We start from the raw sequence: 24,348 nt of genomic DNA on the forward strand, positions 1-24,348 counted from the left end.
ACAAGTGAAGACGACCAAGAAGCTTGTAGAGATTGGGACCCCTGCCTTGTCGGCATGAGGGCTTGTGACTTTGTACAAAGAGCTGAGACTTGAGCTCTGTAAATGTGATTTACTGTAAAATGTTCAATTTTAAAATAAAAAAAACTCTTCCTCAAATCTACCTTTGCCAATTTGCTTTGTCCAATCAATATGAAGATTAAAATCTCCCATGATTATAGCCATATCCTATTTGAATAAGGTCCTGAATCCCATTGTATTATCGTGTTAGAACAATGTCCTGAATCCCATTGTATTATCGTGTTAGAACAATGTCCTGAATCCCATTGTATTATGCTATTCGAATACGGTCCTGAACCCCATTTTATTATCCTATTAGAATAAGGTCCTGAATTCCATCGTATTATCCTATTAGAATAAGATCCAGAATCGCATTTTATTTCCTATTTGAATAAGGTCCTGAATCCCATTGTATTATCCTATTAGAATAAGGTCCTGAATCCCATTGTATTATCCTATTAGAATAAGGTCCTGAATCCCATTGTATTATCCTATTAGAATAAGGTCCTGAATCCCATTGTATTATCCTATTAGAATAAGGTCCTGAATCCCATTGTATTATCCTATTTGAATAAGGTCCTGAACCCCATTGTATTATCCTATTAGAATAAGGTCCTGAATCCCATTGTATTATCCTATTAGAATAAGGTCCTGAATCCCATTGTATTATCCTATTTGAATAAGGTCCTGAACCCCATTGAATTATCCTATTAGAATAAGGTCCTGAATCCCATTGAAGTGAGGTTTTTGAGCTCTACTTTAATTAAAGGGTTAAGAATGGGAATCGAATAAGCTAAAAGGCCTTTGCAGTAGTAAGCTTTTTCTCAGTTGCTGAACTGGCAGTTGAGATAACGTAAGAATGACATGTTGATTTTGCAGTAGTGTTAGAATGATTAACGACTGCAAGCTGTGTCACTTGGAGACAATTGCAAATAGCCGGATGTTGAACCATAAGAGGCCTAAGAGGATGTAAGTTCTGCTCTGGCAGGAAAGTAAAACAATGAGTTGGAAATAAAAAGTCCAAGAGGGGCAGGAAAGGAGGACAATGACTCAGAAGTACAATGTTGGTGGAACCCCATCTGGCATGAACAAAGGTCATAGGTGCAACAACAGCTTGCGGTGATAATGGACATATACTTTTCCGGTAATAAAAGCGGTACTTTAATGTAACGCGGCATAGGCAACCAATCAGTGAATGTGCACACAGGGTGAAACCCAATCAAATTGTTAAGATGGATTGTGCACGAGGCTAATTATGTACCTATATATTTTGTATAAAAGACTTCATAACATTTTTGTATCATTGGAGAGAAGTCTGGCTAGACAGATAGCAGGTTGTCTCCCCACCGGTGCGAATAAAGACTGCTTGAAGCTTCGAACGCAGACCTGGTGTCAAGTGTTTATTTCAAATACTCCACTTCACCATTGTATTATCCTCTTTAAATAAGGTCCTGAATCCCATTGTATTATACTATTAGAATAAGGTCCTGAATCCCATGGTATTATTGTATTTGAATAAGATCCTGAACCCTATTTTATAAGAATATAAGATCCTGAATGCTATGGGACCAGAGTTGGACTGAATTCCTTTGTCTTTTCTTTGACTGTGAAGTAAACATCATTGTTAAATTTCCAGAGTTTCAATTAGTTTCAGTTTGGAACAATTAGTTGTTCACGAGGGCACTCTTGTGACCTGGAAAATGATGACACAATCAGACATACCTGAACCATTTGGCTTCCACCAGCCTCGTTAACTTGATGCATGAGTTCTATAAATCTCTTGAATGATTCATCTTCAGAATCAAATCGTTTCTGAAACAGCATAATGGCTATGACATTACCAGCGGCCGTGTCCATGTGAATTTTTGTGTCGAAAGGCTGACCTGGAAACAAGAGAAGCTATTGGAATAAATGATGCTGAGTTTCAATCAGCTCAGGGACAGATAGATTATACAACCTGCTGCCATATGGAGATTTCAATGTTTTATGCCTCGGATAGAAATGTTTCTCTGTAATTTGTACAATATATGCAGGGGTTAGTTGTTTGGCAAAAAGTTTTAAAGAAAAATTCTTTCATTTACCATTGGCAAACAGCCAATCTTAGGCAGTCCCTCGGAACCAAAGAAATCATTGTGGACTTCAGGAAGTCTAAAGGCGGAAGTCACACCCCCATCCACAGCCATGGGGCTGTGGTGGAAAGGGTGGACAGCTTTAAGTTTCTCGGAGTCCACATCACGGAAGACCTCTCCTGGTCCCTCAATACCTCCTCTCTGGTGAAGAAGGCCCAGCAGCGCCTATATTTCCTAAGGAGGCTGAAGGGATGTAACCTGTCACCCCTGATCCTCTCTAACTTTTACCGCTGCACAATAGAGAGCATCCTGACGAACTGTATCACAGTATGGTATGGCAGCTGTAGCTACTATGACCGGAAAGCCCTGCAACGGGTAGTCAAAACTGCCCAACGCATTACCGGCACCCGGCTACTGACCATAGAGCACATATACCAGAAACGCTGTTTACGGAGGTCACGGACCATCATCAAAGACCCTACCCACCACAGCCACAGTCTGTTCGCCCTCCTGCCATCTGGGAGACGCTACAGATGCATTCGCACCCGTACGACCAGATTTAGGAACAGCTTCTTTCCCAGGGCCGTCATCCTACTGAACTCCACAAATAAACTCTAAAGCCTGCACATCTGCCAATGCACTTTATTATGTTTATGTTTATGTTAATGTATTACAAGCCAAATGAATGTTGAATGTTTAAATGTCTTAATCTAAATGTACACTCTCGGGAGCCGCAAGCCTACATTTCGTTGTACTGCACTTGTGCACTAACAATGACAATAAAGTTGATTATTATTATTATTGCTCCCACACTAAAAATGAGTTCGCAGGTGAGTGATGAGTCCAATGCGGGACCTACAGGGCTGGATTTTGCCAGGCCCGAGGAGGCGGGAATGGAGGCGTGTGGGGTGTTAAAATTGCAAAAAGTGGCAGATGGGCTCAACCCTGCCTCCATCCTGCCTCCAAGCAATTTTCCCAAATGTGTGGTTTTTGATCCCGTCTCCATCCCGCCTCCAAGAGGGGGGATAGGTCCTTAAGGCCCTTAACAACCACTAAATTGCCTCTATAATCCCATTTTGAGAGGCCTTTCCAATTTTAACATGTTTCCCACGTGATTCACGTCTCCTCTGAAACACGACGATGAAACCTGACGGGAGCACAATTGGATTGCTGACTATCAGCTGCAGCTCCACCATTAAATAGGAGATTTGATCAGTCATCATGTGCAGGTGGCAGGACTTTGTTGTCTCAGGTCTGGGGGAATATTAGCAGGCATAACCACAGCTGTGGAAGTTTGGATCCTGACACCCATCTCCAGTGTGACCTCCTGGGAAACCCCTCTCGCCACCTTGACTGAGCGCTTCCTCAACTGAGGCATCTACCAGAAGCATGGGGAACATTTATTTCCTTTCCTCCTGGAAATCAGATTCGGACGAAGACCAGCTGCGGCAGCAGCAGAACCATGAACAACAGCAGCACCAACAGCAGCGGCAACAACAGGAGCGCCAAGCTGCTGCTCACCCACCTGAAGCTGCACAGGCCAGAAGGCGCCAGCCCATGGAAGCCCGTCGGCGCAGGAGATACCCCCCAAACAGGGTCTACAGACACAGGGTGAGCTACCTCAACATGTCTGAGCAGCAGTGCCAAAGGCGGCTCCGACTTTCGCGCGAGGTAGTGGGTGACATCTGCGCAATGGTGCAGCAAGGCCTGGAGTCCAGAGGAGCAGGTGGACAACCCTTACCAGTGGCCGTCAAAGTCACCACCGCACTCAATGCTTTTGCTTCAGGCTCATTCCAGGGATCAGTAGCAGACATCAGCGGCATCTCCCAGGCGGCCGCACGCACTTGCATCACGCAGGTAACCGCTGCCCTCTTTGCCATCACGCACAATCACATCCATTTCTCCAAGGATCAAGCGTCACGGCGCGTGCGGTTGGATTAGCTAATCTGGCAGGCTTTCCAGGGGTGCAGGGCGTCGTTGACTGCCCACATGTGGCCCTTAAGGCACCCCATCGTAATCCAGGTATTTTTGTCAACTGTAAGGGCCTCCACTCCCTCAACGTGCAGTTGGTGTGTGACCACAAGAAGGAAATTTTGCATGTTTGTGCCAAGTACCCTGGCAGTTGCCATGACTCCTTCATACTGCGCCAGTCTAGTGTGCCTCCGCTCTTCAGTCCACCAGGCCAACTTAACGGATGGCTACTTAGAGACAAGGTCTATCCCCTGAAGACGTGGCTAATGACACCGTTGAAGAGTCCATCCAACGAAGCTGAGGCGAGCTACAACTACAGCCATATTTCCACCGGATCCATAATCGAGCAAACCATCGGCATGCTGAAGATGCACTTCAGATGCCTGGATAGATCAGGTGGAGCCCTGCAGTACTCAGCAGCCAGGGTCTCCAGAATCGTCGTGGTTTGCTGTGCACTTCACAACATGGCACAGCGTCGTGCCTTGCAGATTCCTGAGGACCAAGTGGCTCCTCACATACCCTCCTCAGATGAGGAGGAGGAGAGCGAAAATGAACATCTTGCAGAGGCCCATGAACCAGCAGCAGCAGTACACGAGAACATTGCTGCCCGGGATGCAAGGAACGCACTCATCTTGGCCAGATTTGCTTAGCCTAGCCAATCAAGCACTTTTGCCTCGCAGCTTCTTACCAGAGCATCGACAATGGCCAAGGACCAGCGGATTCCTAGCAATCTGACCACCATACTGACAATTGCAAGTAATCCTAAGCCCTCAATGTGGAAGTCCCATTTGTGAAATGACACACGCCACAACTGCAACAGTTGCCATCAGAATTTTTATTTACAATAACCAACTGATGGCATTTTAAAAATAAACACAGTTCACCCAAGTGACTACCCTTGTGACTATTTGTGCAGTATCTTTCTCTTACGCATGCTCCTACGTTGTGCTTCCCCTGTGGCTTCAGCAGATGTGGAGGCCCCTTGCTCACTTTCTTGCTGCTCCTGTCTCGACACCTTTGACGTTCATCCGCTGGGGTTGCGAACCTGTGAGGGCTCGGCAACAGTCTGCTGCTGCTGCAGTTGTGCAGGGATTGAGACGCCGATCTCAGTTGGGTAGAGACTCTGATGGGGCTCTGACCGAGGACTTGGCAGTGGCATGGAAGTGTGAGCGCTTGGAGAGGGGCCCCCACTTCCTTGTTCTCTGCCACCAACATCCCTCTCATGGGTCAGGTCCACCTCAGCGCTTGCAAGTGGCTTGAGAGCTCCTTGCTGCACATCAGGGGGGCCATGGGGACCCGTATCTGCACTGGCAGTCCTACTCAGAAGTACTTCCATGAAGGTCTCGTTTCTCTGTTCAATAGCTGACCATCGCTCCTCCAGAGGTGTCAGTCTATTCTGAACACTCACCATGTTTTCTACACTCTGGCGACTTAGCTCCTCCATGGCCATAGCCATCCTCTTATCTACTGTAGCCATCCTTTCCACGGAGGTTGCCATCCTCTCCGTGGTGCTGCGTTCATGCGCCAATGACTCCACAAAGGCTCTGCTCATGTTCGCGATGGACTCCTGCATTCGCTCCAAACTCACAGCGACCCTGGAGAAAAAACCTGCCAGAGACTCCTGCACCTGTTCCTGGAGTTCCAGCACCATTGCTCTTCTGGATGGACCCAGAGGCAGAGGGTCGACATGCAGCTGAGCCGAGCTGGCAGAGTCCTGCGCCCTCCAACTAGGACTCTCCACTGCTGTCCCTGTCTCCACAATCTGCTGATGCTCACTTGTGAGCTGTGATACACCAGGTGACAACACTACTCTATCTCGCGATGGTCCCACCGAGGTGTGAGTGTCTGCGCTGGTGCTGGGTGCGCTGAATTCTGCTGACGCTGCGCCCTCAGAGGTTCCAGCTTCCTCTGAGGAGCCTGGATGCTCAGGCTGTTCCTCCTGGATAGTGGGGATGGGTGCTTGCGATGGTCCTGTGGGGGAGTAAAGGAAAGAGTCAGAGATGTGAGGCCAAGGTTACATGCACATTGCATATTGCAGATGATCATAAGTCCATCTGTTAGAGCTTCAGAATCATTAACAGCGACTCATGCAATGTCAATGAGAGAGATGAAAAACTATCCTGTCACCAGCTTTCTCTGATGCACCCGTCTGTCCATCCCCCACTTGCGCATCGTCCTCGAGCCCCACAATCTCCAGGGCCGCCTCCTCCCAAGGGGTGAGGTGGGCTACTGAGGGTGGCCCTCCTCCTGTCCTCGCTCTTTCCCTCTTATTGTGAGCTCTCTTTTCCTGCAATGAGGGAGACAAGTGGAGTTTAAGTGAGAATGAAGGAGTGTAGAGAATCCTTAGCATAGATGCTTAGAAGGAGACAAAGATGGAGTGAGTTGGCAAGACCAAGGGCCCTCCCTGTGTTTTGTAAGTTGTTTTCATAGCATTACAGTGATAGGGAGTGTGAGGGCTGCATAGTCGAATAGCTAGGTGAATGTGACCATAGAGAGAGAGGGAATGGGTAAGGGTGCAGGGATGTCAGTGTCCCAAGATGTCAGCAGCGAACCCAATGAGACAATCAATGATCCGGAACAGCAGACAGAGGGATCCGCAGTGCAGCAACTGAAGAAGAAAGAGTCAAATTGGACCCCTCCGGAGGGTCGCTGCCCTAAGCTTGACATGTATGCTCAAGCTGTCAGGAGATGCATCAACGCCAGATTCAACAGCCGCACTCACAAGACAGTCCAGAATGTCACCCGAGCACAACGCAACGCCATCCACGCTCTCAAGACCAACCGCAACATCGTCATCAAACCAGTAGACAAAGGAGGCGCTATTGTCATACAGAACAGAACGGACTATTGCAAAGAAGTATACCGACAACTGGACAACCAGGAACACTACAGACAGTTACCCGCAGATCCGACCAAAGAACACACCCGCCAACTCAACAGACTGATCAAGACCTTCGATCCAGATCTTCAAAGCATCCTACGTGCTCTCATCCCACGTACTCCCCGCGTGGGAGACTTCTACTGCCTCCCAAAGATACACAAAGCCAACACACCCGGACGTCCCATCGCATCAGGCAACGGAACCCTGTGTGAGAACCTCTCTGGATATGTCGAGGGCATCCTGAAACCCATCGTACAAGGAACCCCCAGCTTCTGTCGCGACACTACAGACTTCTTACAGAAACTCAGCACCCACGGACCAGTTGAACCAGGAACACTCCTCGCCACGATGGATGTCTCGGCACTCTACACCAGTATCCCCCACGATGACGGCATCGCTGCGACAGCCTCAGTACTCAACGCCAACAACAGCCAATCTCCAGACGCCATCCTACAACTCATCCGCTTCATCCTTGACCACAATGTCTTCACCTTCGACAACCAGTTCTTTACCCAAACACACGGAACAGCCATGGGGACCAAATTCGCACCCCAATACGCCAACATCTTCATGCACAAGTTCGAGCAAGACTTCTTCGCTGCACAGGATCTCCAACCAACGCTATACACCAGATACATCGATGACATTTTCTTCCTATGGACCCACGGCGAAGAATCACTGAAAAGACTACACGATAACATCAACAAGTTCCATCCCACCATCAAACTCACCATGGACTACTCCTCAGAATCGGTTTCATTCTTGGACACACGAATCTCCATCAAAGACGGACACCTCAGCACTTCACTCTACCGCAAGCCCACGGACAACCTCACGATGCTTCACTTCTCCAGCTTCCACCCTAACCACGTTAAAGAAGCCATCCCCTATGGACAAGCCCTGCGAATACACAGGATCTGCTCAGACGAGGAGGAACGCGATGGACACCTACAGACACTGAAAGACGCCCTTGTAAGAACAGGATATGACGCTCGACTCGTCAATCGACAGTTCCGACGGGCCACAGCGAAAAATTGCATCGACCTCCTCAGAAGACAAACACGGGACACAACCAACAGAGTACCCTTCGTCGTCCAGTACTTCCCCGGAGCGGAGAAACTACGCCATGTTCTTCGCAGCCTTCAACATGTCATCAATGACGATGAACACCTCGCTAAGGCCATCCCCACGCCTCCACTACTCGCTTTCAAACAGCCGCCTAACCTCAAACAGACCATCGTTCGCAGCAAATTACCCAGCTTTTAGGAGAACAGCGACCACGACACCACACAACCCTGCCACAGCAACCTCTGCAAGATATGCCAGATCATCAACACAGATACCATCATCACACGTGAGGACACCACCCACCAGGTACATGGTACATACTCATGTGACTCGGCCAACGTTGTCTACCTCATACGTTGCAGGAAAGGATGCCCCGGAGCATGGTACATCGGCGAGACCATGCAGACACTGCGACAACGGATGAACGGACACCGCGCAACAATCACCAGGCAGGAGTGTTCCCTCCCAGTCGGGGAACACGTCAGCAGTCAAGGACATTCAGCCTCCGATCTTCGGTTAAGCATTCTCCAAGGCGGCCTTCGAGACACACGACAACGCAAAATCGTCGAGCAGACACTGATAGCCAAGTTCCGCACCCATGAGGATGGCCTCAACCGAGATCTTGGGTTCATGTCACGCTACATGTAACCCCACCTGACGCAGGGTCATCCAGACTCGAGTCGACATTGGCTTGTTCTCTCTACACAGATGCAGCCAGACCTGCTTTGATTTCCAGCAAAAAAAAATTTTGTCTGTTTTTTTGTTTTTCATACAGACCCCAGCATCTGCAATATTTGACCCCACCTCATTGTTCTTTGATGTAATGTTTTCCTGACTGACCTGTTTGGACACCATTCACACCTTTGATTGCTGTGATTATCTCTCTGCCGAGGTGTGATAAATGGCAGTTGGAAAGATTACCTGTAAACATCTGACATGATTCTCTGACTATATAAGCTGTGTCTTTACGCATTTCTCCACTTCACCTGACGAAGGAGCAGCGCTCCGAAAGCTTGTGATTTCAAATAAAGCTGTTGGACTATAACCTGGTGTTGTGTGACTTCTTACAAGTGTCAAGTGGGATGTGGAGGAAGAGGTGGCTAAAGCTGAGTGCTGGTGAGGTGAGGCAATGCGGATCAGATTGAGGGTGATGGCAAATTCACACTCACTTTTCCAGTGCACAGAAGGTCATGAAACCTCTTCCTGCACTGAAGCCAGGTTCTGCGGATCATCGACAACGAGTTGGCCTCCTGGGCCACCTGGATCCACACAGCCTTCGTCTGCTGGGGAGGCTTCTTCCTCCCTGAAGAAGGGAAGAGCACCGCCTTACTAGCTCTCGCTCCCTCCACCAAAGCTTGCAGGGCGACATCATCAAATCTGGGAGCAGACTTAGGTCTCCCGCTGTTCATTCTGCCTCCAGGTCCTCTCACTGCAAAGGCCAAAAGGTTGGCAGTCTGCAGAAGAAGCAAGGCTTCTTGCAGACCTTAAATGCAGCAGCAATGATGACATCATCGGAGGCGAGTTTCAGACTGAAAAAACTAATTGGGCCATGGGTTCCCACACGCTGGAACTCAATTGCCCAATTAGGTGAAAATCGCATCAATCTCCCACATCGATTTGGAATCGGGTGGATAACACGAAAAGCAGATGACGCGACCCCAGCCCGCCCCAATGACAAAATCCAGCCCACAGTCTCTGTCACAGGTGGGGCAGGCGGTGGTTGAAGGGGTGGGTGGGTGAGGTGCTCGGGTTGACTTGCGCTCCTTCCGCAGCCAATGCGCCCACAATATTAATCAGAGAACGTGCTTGAACGGTCAGAAATTGCTGTCCCAAACTGTACTATTCGCCAGGTAATCTAGTGCTCAGATTCTCATACAGATACCACAGCCCAGTGCGCCAAGTGTCACCGTTATAAATACTCATACCGGAAAACGTACAGAGCGAGAATGAAACTCATGCAAAATCGTTGGCGCCTGGTTTCGAGCGTGAAGGCGGCGGTGCAGCCGTGACGTGTGCCCGAACCGGGAGACCCGATATTGGGTCTCGGGAGTCTTCTATATAATGCGGGCGAGCTGTCGGCGCCTCTGTGGGATTGGCAGTTTTAAAGTGAGAGTTGAGAAGTTTGATTTTTTTTTTACACCACAGTTGAGCTGGTTAATAGGTGAGCAATAAAGGCCAATAGACCAATCAGGACAAAGGATTATGATAAAGTGCATGGTAATAGATAATGTCCACTATTCAGTGAGAAGGTAATGAGAGACATTAAGATAATCAGAATAATAGAAGAAGTTACAAAAGTTCTTTACATCGAGGGTGCTTGGAATGTGAACTTTTCTGCTGCAAACGTTTGTTAAAGCGGAGTCCATAATTATTTTTTAAAGGAATTCGTTCCTTGAAAAGAGGAATTTAAAGAGTATAGAGAGCAAGGTGAGAGTGGTGTTTCATTCGTTGGGGGGTGAGATACAACTTCAGCAGGGCGCAAAACGGGTGTTAGCGGATCAGCTGCCCATTATACACCCATTGCCATCAATGCAAAGGTAAACCGGACCGTGTGTATAACCAGCAGCTGATCCGCTGACGCTCTTTTTGCGCCCCCGCTGATGTTGAGTTTCACCCCCACTGGCTCATGACGAGAATCACTGGCTACGCAACCTGATTCTGGACTGTAACGTTATGGGATCCTTTGGACGCAGCCCGTGTGCAGGGTCAGAGATTCTGGGAGTAGGTCTTGTGGCTACCCAGTCCCCGAGTTCGCCATGTGGTCACTCGGCTGCCATTCCAAGCTCTACGCGGAGGAGTTTTGCAATCTTATTGATGATCAGCCGTGATCTTATTGAATGGCGTAGCAGGCTCGAGGGGCTGTATGGTCAACTCCTGCTCCAATTTCTTCTTATGTTCTTATTAGGAGCTCTGATATGCTTGTTATTTGAAACATATAAAATTCTGACAGGACTGGACAGGAAGGATGTTCCTGATGGTCGGGGAGTCGAGAACCAGGGGTCACAGTCTAAGGATAAGGGGTGGGCCATTTAGGACAGAAATGAGGAGGAATTTCTTCACCCAGAGAGTGGTGAGCCTGTGGAATTCTCTACCACAGAAGGCAGTAGAGGCCAATTCATTAAATATATTCAAGAAGGAGTTGGATATATTTCTTAAGGCTAAAGGGATCAAGGGATATGGGGAGAATGTGGGGACAGGGTACTGAATTTGGATGATCAGCCATGATCGCATTGAATGGCGGAGCAGGCTCGAGGGGCCGAATGGCCTACTCCTGCTCCTATCTTCTATGTTTCTATGATGTAAGTGAGGGGCTGGGTTTCCCTTCTCCTCATTCTGTGCTACTTGCCCCAGAGAAGTGATGTCCTCCTTTTAAACAAGTTGAATGCCGTGCATTTCTGCACTTTCACTGCTAAGGTCATTTCCTACCTTCTGACCTGTTGGGAAATCCAACTGAGCAGTGGTTAGAATGTGAAATTCTCAACCGTAAACCCAAGCAGAATCCATCAATTCATTTCAAAAGAATTCAGAGTTTATGGCACTGGAGTTAATCTCCACTAACATTTGAGGAGATGGGTTTCTTACAGGTGCTCCTGGTTCTGCTAAATATTTCAATTATATTTCCGGTGCCAATCGTGTTACGAGATAGAAAGTCAGCAGTACAGGTTGGAAAAGGCGAAGAGTTCATCATTCATGAGTTGTCCTACTCTGACCTCTAACATTTCCAGGTGATGATAACAGCAGGAATTGCACTCTGAATGGAAGTGAGCTCTGTGCTGGGGAAGCGCAGAGGGATTTGGGGTACCGTATCACGGGACATTAAAGGCTGTAAAAAAAAACGAATACAATTCTAGGCTTTATCTTGAGAGGTATAGATTTTAGCAGCCCAGAGGTAATGATGAAATATAAAACTTTAATAAACCTCAGAATATTATTTGCAGTATTCGGCTCCACATTACAGGAAGGATAATGAGACTATAGTGAGGGTACAATGCAAATTCACGAGGATGCTTTATTTTTTTTTCTCTCTCACAGGGCAGCTGTTGATGATTCTGCCATTGCCATTTACACCTCATCTAGAGTCATCTTTTGTTTCTTAACTTGTCCCATTACCATCTCCTTTTGCCTTGCTCCATCATCCCTTTTGTCTTTTAATCTCTCCTGCCTTCCACCCTATCACAGACCTTCCTTTCTGTTCTTTCCTCCCCTCCCCCCCTTTCCCTGCTCCTACACTTGCTTAAAAATCTGTTACACCTCTAACTTTTGCCAGTTCTGACGAAGAGTCATCGACCTGAAACGTTAACTCTGTTTCTCTCTCCACAGATGTGGCCTGGCCTACTGAATATTTCCAGCATTTTCTGTTTTTATTTCAGATTTCCAGCATCCGCAGTATTTTGCTTTTGTTTCACTAGGATGCCGCCTGGTATGAGGAAATACAAATACAAAGAAAGATTTGGAAAAAATTGGTATTTTTAATTAGATTAACACATTTTATGGGGCAATATAATAAAAATGTTTACAGTTATGAAAAATTATGCCCTGTCTGATATTCAGTTCCTTTGATTTCAATAGAACAGAATATCGGGCGTGTGGTACAATGGGCGGCAAAAGCGATTCCACCTGATTTTCCTGTCCCTCCCATGTCCAATTTCATCTTTCCCAAGGGCCTTAAAACTTTGAATTCTTGGTCTTCTGTAGTCTTTTCCCCCTCCTGGTCTTTAAAGCCCAGTTTGCACCACCTAACCTCTACTTCGTGCTTCATCTCACCTTCTCTCTTGGCCCTTTGTAATATTCCTGGTAATGTAAATCAAACAAAGCACAACCCTGATGAGTGAGATTTGAAACATGTGGATGTGTAAATTGCGATGCAACCAATTAAAGAGGTTAAACTCACAATTGTAAGATTTAAATGCATTGACCAGGAATACTGCTTCCTCGATTATTTTCTCTTCAATTGATTTCTTGCCCATTCCGAAATCACGAAAAGTTGATAATGTGAATCTGCGCAGTTGTCTCCACATTTCACCCTTAGAGAAAACCAAACCTACAATTGTACCAAAAATAATGGTTAATCTGGTTGCTCTGGCAACAGCCCACACGTTAGAGATCAAACAACAAACCTATTTGGTGATTATCAGAAACTAACATCTCAGTCCACCATATATTAAGGAATGTTATTCCAGTATGTTAAGGAATTTCATCCCGGTATATTAAGGAATGACATTCCTGCAGCTAAGGAACACTTTCATAGCTTGTTAAGGAATGCCATTCCGGCATGCTATCCAAGCACATTAAGGAATGCTATATCAGCGTATTAGGGAATTCTATCCCAGCATGTTAAGAAATGCTATCCTAGCAAATTCAGGAATGCTATCCCGACATATTCGGGAATGTCATTCCAGCATGTTTAGGAATGCCATAGTGCTTCAAGGAATGCTATCCTAGCATATTAGCAAATGCCATCAGAACATTACAAATCATTACCTGAGCACATTAAGTACTGTCATCTGTTGGCAATAAGAAATGTCATCCCTCAGTATTTAAGAATGTATTCCGAGTTTTAGTGAGTTATGCAAAATATATTAATAAACACCATGCCATGGCATTTTTAAGGAATGCCAGATGATCATGTTAAGGAATATCATTTAAAGAAAGCCTTGAAAGACTTGCATTTCTATAGCGCCTTTCACGACCACTGGACATCCCAAAGCGCTTTACAGCCAATGAAGTACTTTTGAAGTGTAGTCACTGTTGTAATGTAGGAAACGTGGCAGCCAATCTGCGCAAAGCAAGCTCCCACAAACAGCAACATGATAATGACCAGATAATCTGTTTTTTGGTGATGTTGATTGAGGGATAAATATTGGCCAGGACACTGGGGATAACTCCCCTGCTCTTCTTCGAAATAGTGCCATGGGATCTTTTACGTCCATCTGAGAGAGCACACATGGCTTCAGTTTAACGTCTCATCTGAAAGACGGCACCTCCGACAGTGCAGCACTCCCTTAGTACTGCACTGCTGTGTCAGCCTAGATTTGTGTGCTCAAGCCTCTGGAGTGGGACTTGAGCCCACAATCTTCTGACTCAGAGGCGAGAGAGAGTGCCACCCACTGAGCCATAGCTACCCATAACCTTATTATGGGATATCGTACAAGCACATGAAGGAATATCATCTGAATATGTTATGGAAAGTCAGTCCAGCATGTTAAGCATGTGTAAGTTACCAGAAACCATCATAAAAAGGCTACAAATGTTTGACTAATGTTATTCTGTGCAAATAGTGATTATAGACAAGGCCTTAATGCAATGGGCTCCTGGTTCAGTGGTGATACATTTACTGTTTAAAAATCCTGAAATAAGAGCATTGGCCATGAAATTACTGTGAGATATTCGCATAGTATTGCTGAATGTGTTTCTCTGACATTATTCTGTCCCTTTTTTAGAGGACATGTTAATCAATATAAAGTAAATGGACATTAAATGGCTGCATCAGAATGGAAGTTAGGATTACCACTGTGCAGAGTCCAGGGACAGGGAAATTGAAAATAAGCATGAGTAGAATGATGGCAAGTTAGGGTAAGACACAATAAAATACAAATAGAACAGTGAACCAAAAATATCATGAACCTACCCATTTTTTCACTGACTGTTGCATTGAGTTGTGTAGTGTATCTTGCATCAAATATATCACCCTTGTTAATCAATGCATCCTTCACCGTCTCATAATCCGCCAGTATCACGAGTTTGCGCGAACCGAAACGCGTCATAGATATGCTGCCATATTTGTCTGCTAGCTAAACACAAAGTGGAAAAATGGAATAAATTTTTAATATTCTTTGTACATTGAGAGATTTCCTAGTTAATTTATATGGAGGATGCACATCAGGTGGGAATGCAAAATATTCTGTGTTAATTGTGCGGGCAACATAAAATGAAAGAACTTGCTTTCAGAACAAAATGAAACTGATGCTGTGCTGGTTCATTGTACCGACAGAGAGAAAACTAATCTTTGATCATTGCACTGTTGTTCGCTGAGCAATGCAACGGAGCCCATGTTCTCACCCGTGCTAAATCACTCCCCTCCCCATCTGACCTTACCCTTACCAAGCTTCTACTGGTTCCCTCTACCCGAGAGAATCAGATTTAACATTCTTGTCCTGACCTTCATATCCCACCCTGGCCCTCAGATTCCCAGCAATCTTCAGTGAATATTATGGGTTATATATTTACTCTGTTACTCAGACTCCCAGCAATCTTCAGTGAATATTATGGGTTATATATTTACACTGTTACTCAGATTCCCAGCAATCTTCAGGGAATATTATGGGTTATATATTTACTCTGTTACTCAGACTCCCAGCAATCTTCAGTGAATATTATGGGTTATATATTTACTCTGTTACTCAGACTCACACCAATCTTCAGTGAATATTATGGGTTATATATTTACTCTGTTACTCAGACTCCCAGCAATCTTCAGTGAATATTATGGGTTATATATTTACACTGTTACTCAGATTCCCAGCAATCTTCAGGGAATATTATGGGTTATATATTTACTCTGTTACTCAGACTCCCAGCAATCTTCAGTGAATATTATGGGTTATATATTTACTCTGTTACTCAGACTCACACCAATCTTCAGTGAATATTATGGGTTATATATTTACACTGTTACTCAGACTCCCAGCAATCTTCAGTGAATATTATGGGTTATATATTTACACTGTTACTCAGACTCACACCAATCTTCAGTGAATATTATGGGTTATATATTTACACTGTTACTCAGACTCCCAGCAATCTTCAGTGAATATTATGGGTTATATATTTACACTGTTACTCAGACTCCCAGCAATCTTCAGTGAATATTTTGGGTTATATATTTACACTGTTACTCAGACTCACACCAATCTTCAGTGAATATTATGGGTTATATATTTACACTGTTACTCAGACTCGCACCAATCTTCAGTGAATATTATGGGTTATATATTTACACTGTTACTCAGACTCCCAGCAATCTTCAGTGAATATTATAGGTTATATATTTACACTGTTACTCAGACTCCCAGCAATCTTCAGTGAATATTATGGGTTATATATTTACTCTGTTACTCAGACTCCCAGCAATCTTCAGTGAATATTATGGGTTATATATTTACTCTGTTACTCAGACTCACACCAATCTTCAGGGAATATTATGGGTTATATATTTACACTGTTACTCAGACTCCCAGCAATCTTCAGGGAATATTATGGGTTATATATTTACACTGTTACTCAGACTCACACCAATCTTCAGTGAATATTATGGGTTATATATTTACACTGTTACTCAGACTCACACCAATCTTCAGTGAATATTATGGGTTATATATTTACACTGTTACTCAGACTCACACCAATCTTCAGTGAATATTATGGGTTATATATTTACACTGTTACTCAGACTCACACCAATCTTCAGTGAATATTATAGGTTATATATTTACACTGTTACTCAGACTCACACCAATCTTCAGTGAATATTATGGGTTATATATTTACTCTGTTACTCAGACTCACACCAATCTTCAGTGAATATTATGGGTTATATATTTACACTGTTACTCAGACTCACACCAATCTTCAGTGAATATTATGGGTTATATATTTACACTGTTACTCAGACTCACACCAATCTTCAGTGAATATTATGGGTTATATATTTACACTGTTACTCAGACTCCCAGCAATCTTCAGTGAATATTATGGGTTATATATTTACACTGTTACTCAGACTCACACAATCTTCAGTGAATATTATGGGTTATATATTTACTCTGTTACTCAGACTCCCAGCAATCTTCAGTGAATATTATAGGTTATATATTTACACTGTTACTCAGACTCACACCAATCTTCAGTGAATATTATGGGTTATATATTTACACTGTTACTCAGACTCACACCAATCTTCAGTGAATATTATAGGTTATATATTTACACTGTTACTCAGACTCACACCAATCTTCAGTGAATATTATGGGTTATATATTTACACTGTTACTCAGACTCACACCAATCTTCAGTGAATATTATGGGTTATATATTTACACTGTTACTCAGACTCACACCAATCTTCAGTGAATATTATGGGTTATATATTTACACTGTTACTCAGACTCCCAGCAATCTTCAGGGAATATTATGGGTTATATATTTACACTGTTACTCAGACTCACACCAATCTTCAGGGAATATTATGGGTTATATATTTACACTGTTACTCAGACTCACACCAATCTTCAGTGAATATTATGGGTTATATATTTACACTGTTACTCAGACTCACACCAATCTTCAGTGAATATTATGGGTAAGATATTTACACTGTTACTCAGACTCACACCAATCTTCAGTGAATATTATGGGTTATATATTTACTCTGTTACTCAGAATCCCAGCAATCTTCAGTGAATATTATGGGTTATATATTTACTCTGTTACTCAGACTCACACCAATCTTCAGGGAATATTATGGGTTATATATTTACACTGTTACTCAGACTCACACCAATCTTCAGTGAATATTATGGGTTATATATTTACACTGTTACTCAGACTCACACCAATCTTCAGTGAATATTATGGGTTATATATTTACACTGTTACTCAGACTCGCACCAATCTTCAGTGAATATTATGGGTTATATATTTACACTGTTACTCAGACTCCCAGCAATCTTCAGTGAATATTATAGGTTATATATTTACACTGTTACTCAGACTCACACCAATCCTCAGTGAATATTATGGGTTATATATTTACTCTGTTACTCAGACTCACACCAATCTTCAGTGAATATTATGGGTTATATATTTACACTGTTACTCAGACCAATCTTCAGTGAATATTATGGGTTATATATTTACACTGTTACTCAGACTCCCAGCAATCTTCAGTGAATATTATGGGTTATATATTTACACTGTTACTCAGACTCACACCAATCTTCAGTGAATATTATGGATTATATATTTACACTGTTACTCAGACTCACACCAATCTTCAGTGAATATTATAGGTTATATATTTACACTGTTACTCAGACTCACACCAATCTTCAGTGAATATTATGGGTTATATATTTACACTGTTACTCAGACTCACACCAATCTTCAGTGAATATTATGGGTTACATATTTACACTGTTACTCAGACTCACACCAATCTTCAGTGAATATTATGGGTTATATATTTACACTGTTACTCAGATTCCCAGCAATCTTCAGTGAATATTATGGGTTATATATTTACACTGTTACTCAGACTCCCAGCAATCTTCAGTGAATATTATGGGTTATATATTTACACTGTTACTCAGACTCCCAGCAATCTTCAGTGAATATTATGGGTTATATATTTACACTGTTACTCAGACTCCCAGCAATCTTCAGTGAATATTATGGGTTATATATTTACTCTGTTACTCAGACTCCCAGCAATCTTCAGTGAATATTATGGGTTATATATTTACACTGTTACTCAGACTCCCAGCAATCTTCAGTGAATATTATGGGTTATATATTTACTCTGTTACTCAGACTCCCAGCAATCTTCAGTGAATATTATGGGTTATATATTTACACTGTTACTCAGACTCACACCAATCTTCAGTGAATATTATGGGTTATATATTTACTCTGTTACTCAGACTCACACCAATCTTCAGTGAATATTATGGGCTTTATATTTACACTGTTACTCAGACTCACACCAATCTTCAGTGAATATTATGGGTTATATATTTACACTGTTACTCAGACTCACACCAATCTTCAGTGAATATTATGGGTTATATATTTACACTGTTACTCAGACTCACACCAATCTTCAGTGAATATTATGGGTTATATATTTACACTGTTACTCAGACTCACACCAATCTTCAGTGAATATTATGGGTTATATATTTACACTGTTACTCAGACTCACACCAATCTTCAGTGAATATTATGGGTTATATATTTACTCTGTTACTCAGACTCCCAGCAATCTTCAGTGAATATTATGGGTTATATATTTACACTGTTACTCAGACTCCCAGCAATCTTCAGTGAATATTACAGGTTATATATTTACACTGTTACTCAGACTCACACCAATCCTCAGTGAATATTATGGGTTATATATTTACTCTGTTACTCAGACTCACACCAATCTTCAGTGAATATTATGGGTTATATATTTACACTGTTACTCAGACTCACACCAATCTTCAGTGAATATTATGGGTTATATATTTACACTGTTACTCAGACTCCCAGCAATCTTCAGTGAATATTATGGGTTATATATTTACTCTGTTACTCAGACTCACACCAATCTTCAGTGAATATTATGGGTTATATATTTACACTGTTACTCAGACTCACACCAATCTTCAGTGAATATTATGGGTTATATATTTACACTGTTACTCAGACTCACACCAATCTTCAGTGAATATTATAGGTTATATATTTACACTGTTACTCAGACTCACACCAATCTTCAGTGAATATTATGGGTTATATATTTACACTGTTACTCAGACTCACACCAATCTTCAGTGAATATTATGGGTTACATATTTACACTGTTACTCAGACTCACACCAATCTTCAGTGAATATTATGGGTTATATATTTACACTGTTACTCAGATTCCCAGCAATCTTCAGTGAATATTATGGGTTATATATTTACACTGTTACTCAGACTCCCAGCAATCTTCAGTGAATATTATGGGTTATATATTTACACTGTTACTCAGACTCCCAGCAATCTTCAGTGAATATTATGGGTTATATATTTACACTGTTACTCAGACTCCCAGCAATCTTCAGTGAATATTATGGGTTATATATTTACTCTGTTACTCAGACTCCCAGCAATCTTCAGTGAATATTATGGGTTATATATTTACACTGTTACTCAGACTCCCAGCAATCTTCAGTGAATATTATGGGTTATATATTTACTCTGTTACTCAGACTCCCAGCAATCTTCAGTGAATATTATGGGTTATATATTTACACTGTTACTCAGACTCACACCAATCTTCAGTGAATATTATGGGTTATATATTTACTCTGTTACTCAGACTCACACCAATCTTCAGTGAATATTATGGGCTTTATATTTACACTGTTACTCAGACTCACACCAATCTTCAGTGAATATTATGGGTTATATATTTACACTGTTACTCAGACTCACACCAATCTTCAGTGAATATTATGGGTTATATATTTACACTGTTACTCAGACTCACACCAATCTTCAGTGAATATTATGGGTTATATATTTACACTGTTACTCAGACTCACACCAATCTTCAGTGAATATTATGGGTTATATATTTACACTGTTACTCAGACTCACACCAATCTTCAGTGAATATTATGGGTTATATATTTACTCTGTTACTCAGACTCCCAGCAATCTTCAGTGAATATTATGGGTTATATATTTACACTGTTACTCAGACTCACACCAATCTTCAGTGAATATTATGGGTTATATATTACACTGTTACTCAGACTCACAGCAATCTTCAGTGAATATTATGGGTTATATATTTACACTGTTACTCAGACTCACACCAATCTTCAGTGAATATTATGGGTTATATATTTACACTGTTACTCAGACTCACACCAATCTTCAGTGAATATTATGGGTTATATATTTACACTGTTACTCAGACTCACACCAATCTTCAGTGAATATTATGGGTTATATATTTGCACTGTTACTCAGACTCACACCAATCTTCAGTGAATATTATGGGTTATATATTTACACTGTTACTCAGACTCCCAGCAATCTTCAGTGAATATTATGGGTTATATATTTACTCTGTTACTCAGACTCCCAGCAATCTTCAGTGAATATTATGGGTTATATATTTACACTGTTACTCAGACTCACACCAATCTTCAGTGAATATTATGGGTTATATATTTACACTGTTACTCAGACTCACACCAATCTTCAGTGAATATTATGGGTTATATATTTACACTGTTACTCAGACTCACACCAATCTTCAGTGAATATTATGGGTTATATATTTACACTGTTACTCAGACTCACACCAATCTTCAGTGAATATTATGGGTTATATATTTTCTCTGTTACTCAGACTCCCAGCAATCTTCAGTGAATATTATGGGTTATATATTTACACTGTTACTCAGACTCACACCAATCTTCAGTGAATATTATGGGTTATATATTACACTGTTACTCAGACTCACAGCAATCTTCAGTGAATATTATGGGTTATATATTTACACTGTTACTCAGACTCACACCAATCTTCAGTGAATATTATGCGTTATATATTTACACTGTTACTCAGACTCACACCAATCTTCAGTGAATATTATGGGTTATATATTTACACTGTTACTCAGACTCACACCAATCTTCAGTGAATATTATGGGTTATATATTTGCACTGTTACTCAGACTCACACCAATCTTCAGTGAATATTATGGGTTATATATTTACACTGTTACTCAGACTCCCAGCAATCTTCAGTGAATATTATGGGTTATATATTTACTCTGTTACTCAGACTCCCAGCAATCTTCAGTGAATATTATGGGTTATATATTTACACTGTTACTCAGACTCACACCAATCTTCAGTGAATATTATGGGTTATATATTTACACTGTTACTCAGACTCCCAGCAATCTTCAGTGAATATTATGGGTTATATATTTACACTGTTACTCAGACTCCCAGCAATCTTCAGAGAATATTATGGGTTATATATTTACACTGTTACTCAGACTCCCAGCAATCTTCAGTGAATATTATGGGTTATATATATACTCTGTTACTCAGACTCACACCAATCTTCAGTGAATATTATGGGTTATATATTTACACTGTTACTCAGACTCCCAGCAATCTTCAGTGAATATTATGGGTTATATATTTACACTGTTACTCAGACTCACACCAATCTTCAGTGAATATTATGGGTTATATATTTACACTGTTACTCAGACTCACACCAATCTTCAGTGAATATTATGGGTTATATATTTACTCTGTTACTCAGACTCACACCAATCTTCAGTGAATATTATGGGTTATATATTTACACTGTTACTCAGACTCCCAGCAATCTTCAGTGAATATTATGGGTTATATATTTACTCTGTTACTCAGACTCACACCAATCTTCAGTGAATATTATAGGTTATATATTTACACTGTTACTCAGACTCACACCAATCTTCAGTGAATATTATGGGTTATATATTTACACTGTTACTCAGACTCACACCAATCTTCAGTGAATATTATGGGTTACATATTTACACTGTTACTCAGACTCACACCAAGCTTCAGTGAATATTATGGGTTATATATTTACACTGTTACTCAGATTCCCAGCAATCTTCAGTGAATATTATGGGTTATATATTTACACTGTTACTCAGACTCCCAGCAATCTTCAGTGAATATTATGGGTTATATATTTACACTGTTACTCAGACTCCCAGCAATCTTCAGTGAATATTATGGGTTATATATTTACACTGTTACTCAGGCTCACACCAATCTTCAGTGAATATTATGGGTTATATATTTACACTGTTAGTCAGACTCCCAGCAATCTTCAGTGAATATTATGGGTTATATATTTACACTGTTACTCAGACTCCGAGCAATCTTCAGTGAATATTATGGGTTATATATTTACACTGTTACTCAGACTCACACCAATCTTCAGTGAATATTATGGGTTATATATTTACTCTGTTACTCAGACTCCCAGCAATCTTCAGTGAATATTATGGGTTATATATTTACACTGTTACTCAGACTCACACCAATCTTCAGTGAATATTATGGGTTATATATTACACTGTTACTCAGACTCACAGCAATCTTCAGTGAATATTATGGGTTATATATTTACACTGTTACTCAGACTCACACCAATCTTCAGTGAATATTATGGGTTATATATTTACACTGTTACTCAGACTCACACCAATCTTCAGTGAATATTATGGGTTATATATTTACACTGTTACTCAGACTCACACCAATCTTCAGTGAATATTATGGGTTATTGATATACCTATCAATTCCTCCAATAAAAGGCGAAGAGTTACGAAGGTGACTAAAGGTTTTTATTGACTAAATAACAGAGCCCACTCTCGTGGGTGATCCGATCCAAGCAGGAGGAATACCAGTCAGTCGCTCACCTTTATACCTGGCCTGGTGGGTGGAGCCAAGGCGGAGTCGGCGGTGGTCATCCCAGGTATAGCAGTGTGGCAAGAGGCGACCTCGTACCGTGATACAATAGTGGTCAGTGATACAGTTATAACGAACAGTGGTGAACAGTGCTAACTACTAACAGTGATACGATAGTGAACGTGGTTTACCACATTCACCCCTTGTTTAGAATTAAGTCCGGCGGGGTGAAGTGTACTACCAATTCTGGTAGGTCAGTCTGTCCGGAGGCTTCGTAAGCCTCTCCGATCGCCGCAGCGGTGGTGTTGCCTTATCCGGTGCTGGTGCCTTATCCGGTGTTGATGCTGGTGTTTGCGTGGTCGGCGAGGGCTCGTGGGGTTCCGGCATGCCGTCTACCTGGGCTGGGGTTGGGGGGGGTGGTGGCGGTGTTTCCGGATCGGCTGAGGGTGCGAGGTCTCGTAGGGAGACAGTGTCCTCCCGCCCGTCTGGGTACGCCACGTAGGCGTACTGGGGGTTGGCGTGCAGGAGGTTCACCCTCTCGACCAGGGGGTCCGTTTTATGGGCCCTCACGTGTTTCCGCAGCCAGACCGGCCCCGGGGCGGTCAGCCAGGTTGGTAGAGTGGTTCCCGTAGTCGACTTCCTGGGGAAAACGAACATTCGTTCATGGGGGGTGGTGTTAGTGGCCGTGCAAAGTAATGACCGGATGGAGTGCAGCGCTGTCGGGAGGACTTCTTGCCAGCGGGAGGTTGGGAGGCCCTTAGACTTTAAGGCTAAGAGGACGGCCTTCCATACCGTCGCGTTCTCTCTTTCCACCTGACCGTTACCTCTGGGGTTGTAGCTGGTGGTCCTGCTTGCTGCAATACCTCTCTCTAGGAGGAATTGCCGGAGTTCCTCGCTCATGAAGGAGGAGCCCCGGTCGCTGTGTATATAGTTCGGGAACCCGAACAAGGCGAAGAGGGCATTCAGGCACTTGATGACCGTGCTACTGGTCATGTCGGGGCAGGGGAAGGCAAAGGGGAAACGGGAGTACTCATCAACGATGTTGAGGA

At 42.7% G+C, this 24,348-nt stretch overlaps 1 protein-coding gene across 1 annotated transcript in view; it reads right to left on the reverse strand.

Annotated features, from left to right (window-relative positions):
- Window positions 1-1,707: 1,707 nt before the first annotated feature.
- LOC147096421 (cytochrome P450 2H2-like) overlaps window positions 1,708-24,348 on the reverse strand; it is a 48,459-nt gene continuing 25,818 nt past the window's right edge. Inside the window, exons 3-5 of the mRNA XM_085973819.1 lie at window positions 14,675-14,837; window positions 12,938-13,087; window positions 1,708-1,940 (exon numbers count right to left, since the gene is read on the reverse strand). Coding sequence (XP_085829945.1) covers window positions 1,708-1,940; window positions 12,938-13,087; window positions 14,675-14,837 — 546 coding nt within the window. The remainder of the gene's footprint in view (window positions 1,941-12,937; window positions 13,088-14,674; window positions 14,838-24,348) is intronic.

The sequence above is a fragment of the Somniosus microcephalus genome, unplaced genomic scaffold (genome assembly GCF_052327205.1).
Source record: "Somniosus microcephalus isolate GS21.2 unplaced genomic scaffold, FLI_Smic_1.0 unresolved_chr1, whole genome shotgun sequence".
Classification (NCBI taxonomy): Eukaryota; Metazoa; Chordata; class Chondrichthyes; order Squaliformes; family Somniosidae; genus Somniosus; species Somniosus microcephalus.